The following is a 4,473-nucleotide window of genomic DNA, read 5'->3' as shown; positions in this document are numbered from 1 at the left end:
TTTTAAAAAGACACCTTCTACTTCTTTCACATTTAACATAAAAATAATAAATAAAAAACAAAATATTGATAAATACTTTTCCTTCCTTCACGTGTAGTCGTTAAACTTTGACCTCTCCCCCGCACCCCAGGGGCGGCGCTGTTCACAAAGAGCCGTAGAAGAAGAGAAGAGAAGAAGAAGAAGAAGAAAAAGAAGAATGAAGTAGTAGAAGAAGAGCGCGCAGCATCAGAGCCAGTTAGCAGCTGGCTACCGTGAAGCTAACGGCTACGGCATGTCTACGACCTCTAAAGTGGTTCTGGGAGTTTCTGTAGTTTGACTCGAGCACCGTGGCTTGCTGTTCACCTTAACCAGTCCTGGGACAGACAGGTAACCCGGTCCGTGCCGAGCCGAGCCGGGCTAAACGCCAACAGCAAGGCTAGAGTTAGCAGCTAGCTAGCCGTTAGCTGCGGAGCTATGAGGTCACCGGAAGTTAACGGACGTTTTAATAATTCTCTTTTAAACGCTGATGATGTTAAATCATAAATGTTAAGGAGATGACTGTTAACACATATAAGGGAAGTTAAATAAATATAAATAGTTTAAGGCTGAAACTGGTAGGAAAAACATTGGGTGCAGATTTTCAAAATAAAAGCACCAGCGAAGCGATTAGCTGCCGTTTGTTTTAGGGACATTTTAACGGTTAATTAATGAGGTGTATAGGTGCATTTTTGGTGTCCTGATTCCCAATAAATGTCTGTAATTAATACTAAACACCTGTGCGTCCCTAACCTGTCTCACATAAGACCCTCAGCATTTGGGACACTCAGTTTTTGGTGAATAATTTGGACACTAAACTTCATGCTAGCTGTAGTTTCTGATATAATAATGTATTAAAGTCAAAGTCCCTCGGTTACCGGATGTCTCTTTTTGTTTCTTTGTGTGTCTTTGTGTTTCTTTGTGTGTCTTTGTGTGTCTTTGTGTGTCTTTGTGTGTCTTTGTGTCTCAGCGTCTGCACGAGGGTGTAGTCCGGGATCTGGAGCGGCTGGAGAGGAAGAAGGAGAACTTGAGACTGCTGGAGGAGCAGAGGACACTGACCGCACAGCTGGAGGCAGAGAGACAGCGCAGACAGACAGGCTGAGACAGGTAAACACAGAGAGACAGACAGGCTGAGACAGGTAAACACACAGAGACAGACAGGTAAACACAGAGAGACAGACCGGCTGAGACAGGTAAACATAGAGAGAGAGAGACAGACAGGCTGAGACAGGTAAACACAGAGAGAGAGAGACAGACAGGCTGAGAGAGGTAAACACAGAGAGAGAGAGACAGACAGGCTGAGAGAGGTAAACACAGAGAGACAGACAGGCTGAGACAGGTAAACACACAGAGACAGACAGGTAAACACAGAGAGAGACAGACAGGCTGAGACAGGTAAACACAGAGAGACAGACAGGCTGAGACAGGTAAACACACAGAGACAGACAGGTAAACACAGAGAGAGACAGACAGGCTGAGACAGGTAAACACAGAGAGACAGACAGGCTGAGACAGGTAAACACAGAGAGAGACAGACAGGCTGAGACAGGTAAACACAGAGAGACAGACAGGCTGAGACAGGTAAACATAGAGAGAGAGAGACAGACAGGCTGAGACAGGTAAACACAGAGAGAGAGAGACAGACAGGCTGAGAGAGGTAAACACAGAGAGAGAGAGAGACAGACAGGCTGAGAGAGGTAAACATAGAGAGACAGACAGTGAGACAGGTAAACACAGAGAGAGAGAGACAGACAGGCTGAGAGAGGTAAACACAGAGAGACAGACAGGTAAACACAGAGAGAGACAGACAGGTAAACACAGAGAGAGACAGACAGGGAAACACAGAGAGAGACAGACAGGGAAACACAGAGAGAGACAGACAGGCTGAGACAGGGAAACGCAGAGAGAGACAGACAGGTAAACAGAGAGAGACAGACAAGGAAACACAGAGAGAGACAGACAGGCTGAGACAGGGAAACACACAGTCTTGACTCTAAAATGTGGATCAGTGATTCCTTAAAGTCCCAGTATGACGTCCTCAAATGTCTCGTTCGGTCCCCAACTCAGAGATATTCAGCTTCCTGTCCCAGAGGACAGAAGACTCTAGGACATTCACAAGTAACATGATGACATCACACATGTAACATGATGACATCACACAGTTCCTGTCATCGTAAACTGTAACGAGCCTGATGTGTGCAGGTGTGTCCGTGATGGACAGCAGCGGCGATCAGCTGGCGGGAGGCGAGGACGAGGCGGCCGGCACGTCGGCGTCCGAGGGTCTGGAGGAGGGCGAGGTGGAGGGGAGACCCTCCTCATCGTGGAGTCGGAGGTCAGGGCTCGGTGGATCTGTCCCACGACCAGAGCGGGGACTCTCTGACCAGCGACCTGGGCGAGGAGGCCGACGGGGGCTGGGCCTGCGAGGACATGTCCTTCTACTGCGACCGCTGCCACAAGTGGGTCCCTGCAGGGAGATGATAATAATGATGAGCATCCTTTATAGTCCCACAAGGGGGGGGGGGGAGCAGCATATCTCACCAGACTCCATGTAAATAATCAACACTTTTAGCGTGTATAGAGCAGCAATCTCTCCACCAGACTCCATGAAATAATCAAACACTTTTAGCGTGTAGAGAGCAGCATATCCCACCAGACTCCATGTAAATATCATACTTTTAGTGTGTATAGAGCAGCATATCTCCACCAGACTCCATGTAAATAATCAACACTTTTAGCGTGTATAGAGCAGCATATCTCCACCAGACTCCATGTAAATAATCACTACTTTTAGCGTGTATAGAGCAGCATATCTCCACCAGACTCCTGTAAATAATCACTACTTTTAGTGTGTATAGAGCAGCATATCTCACCAGACTCCATGTAAATAATCACTACTTTTAGTGTGTATAGAGCCAGCATATCTCCACCCGACTCCATGTAAATAATCACACTTTTAGCGGGTATAGAGCAACATATCTCCACCAGACTCCATGTAAATAATCACTACTTTTAGCGTGATAGAGCAGCATATCTCCCCCAGACTCCATGTAAATAATCACTACTTTTAGTGTGTATAGAGCAGCATATCTCCACCAGACTCCATGTAAATAATCACTACTTTTAGCGTGTATAGAGCAGCATATCTCCACCAGACTCCATGTAAATAATCACTACTTTTAGTGTGTATAGAGCAGCATATCTCCACCAGACTCCATGTAAATAATCACTACTTTTAGTGTGTATAGAGCAGCATATCTCCACCAGACTCCATGTAAATAATCAACACTTTTAGCGTGTATAGAGCAACATATCTCCACCAGACTCCATGTAAATAATCACTACTTTTAGCGTGTATAGAGCAGCATATCTCCACCAGACTCCATGTAAATAATCACTACTTTTAGTGTGTATAGAGTAGAATATCTCCACCAGACTCCATGTAAATAATCACTACTTTTAGCGTGTATAGAGCAGCATATCTCCACATGTAAATGGGTGAATTAAGAGTTTATTCCAACCAGACCAGAGTGGTGATTGTAGGAACAGTGGAAAGATGAACCAAGACGGCTTTTGGTAGTTTTATTTAGTTTCTGTCTACTTTGAATGAAGTGTTTTTTAGGATGATAAAAGTAGTGATTATGTACATGGAGTCTGGTGGGTTTTGATTATGTTGAAGCCCTTAATGTCCAGAATCAGTGGTGAATGTGTGTTGTCTGCGTGTGGTCCTGTCAGCGGTCTGAGTCTCTCTCTGTGTTTCAGCTCAGCTCAGAGGGGAGCAGCCCAGCTACCTGAAAGGAGACAACTTCTTTAAATTCATCTGCTCCGACTGCTCCGAGGACGGAAAGGAGACCTTCGAGAGGATGAGACTCACCTGGCAGCAGGTACAACATGAGTCAGTAGAGACTCACCTGGGTCAGTAGAGACTCACCTGGGTCAGTAGAGACTCACCTGGGTCAGTAGAGACTCACCTGGCAGCAGGTACAACATGAGTCAGGAGAGACACAGACAGTGTGTACAGTATGAGGAGCTGAAAACCTTGCTGTGCCAAACCGATTCTACTTTAACAAGAGAGTTTTGGCACCTTTTTTAAATCCATGCATTAATGTCACACCCCCCCCCCCCCCCCCCCCCCCCCCCCCCCCCCCCCCATGTTCTGTGTCTTACCTGTGCCAGGTGGTGATGTTGGCCATGTACAATCTGTCTCTGGAGGGGACGGGCCGACAGGGCTACTTCAGGTGGAAGGAGGACATCTGTGCTTTCATTGGCCGACACTGGAACTTCCTGCTGGGAACGAGGTCACTTTAACTTTGGTTTAACATCGTCTCACTTCCTGTTTCTCACTGAACAGCAACTATCATATAACTATAACTATCATATAACTATAACTATCATATAACTATAACTATCATATAACTATCATATAACTATAACTATCATATAACTATCATATAACTATAA

The 4,473-nt window shown here is 45.8% G+C and overlaps 2 protein-coding genes across 2 annotated transcripts; both read left to right on the top strand.

Annotated features, from left to right (window-relative positions):
• Window positions 1-271: 271 nt before the first annotated feature.
• On the top strand, window positions 272-2,345 carry pet117 (PET117 cytochrome c oxidase chaperone). Its single transcript, XM_032510468.1, is given in 4 exon segments — window positions 272-308; window positions 311-366; window positions 986-1,122; window positions 2,218-2,345. Coding segments are annotated over 3 exon segments (225 nt in total). The 3' UTR covers window positions 1,118-1,122; window positions 2,218-2,345.
• Window positions 2,058-4,409, top strand: LOC116685401 (cysteine-rich protein 2-binding protein). Its single transcript, XM_032510467.1, has 4 exons — window positions 2,058-2,133; window positions 2,237-2,480; window positions 3,770-3,896; window positions 4,189-4,409. The coding sequence occupies exons 1-4, from the start codon at window positions 2,058-2,060 to the stop codon at window positions 4,318-4,320; spliced, it is 579 nt and encodes a 192-aa protein (XP_032366358.1). The 3' UTR covers window positions 4,321-4,409.
• The last annotated feature ends 64 nt before the right edge of the window (window positions 4,410-4,473 follow it).

This window comes from Etheostoma spectabile, unplaced genomic scaffold (assembly GCF_008692095.1).
Source record: "Etheostoma spectabile isolate EspeVRDwgs_2016 unplaced genomic scaffold, UIUC_Espe_1.0 scaffold00569805, whole genome shotgun sequence".
Classification (NCBI taxonomy): Eukaryota; Metazoa; Chordata; class Actinopteri; order Perciformes; family Percidae; genus Etheostoma; species Etheostoma spectabile.
This window is presented reverse-complemented; position numbering and strand designations above follow the sequence as displayed.

Excerpts from the sequence above, each read along its gene's own strand:
- LOC116685401 (XM_032510467.1), top strand. The coding sequence starts at position 2,058 with ATGTCTCGTTCGGTCCCCAACTCAGAGATATTCAGCTTCCTGTCCCAG. Across the intron at positions 2,134-2,236 it reads AGACTCTAGGACATTCACAA|CAGCGGCGATCAGCTGGCGG; the intron begins GTAACATGATGA and ends CGTGATGGACAG. Across the intron at positions 2,481-3,769 it reads CGCTGCCACAAGTGGGTCCC|TTCAGCTCAGCTCAGAGGGG; the intron begins TGCAGGGAGATG and ends CTCTCTCTGTGT.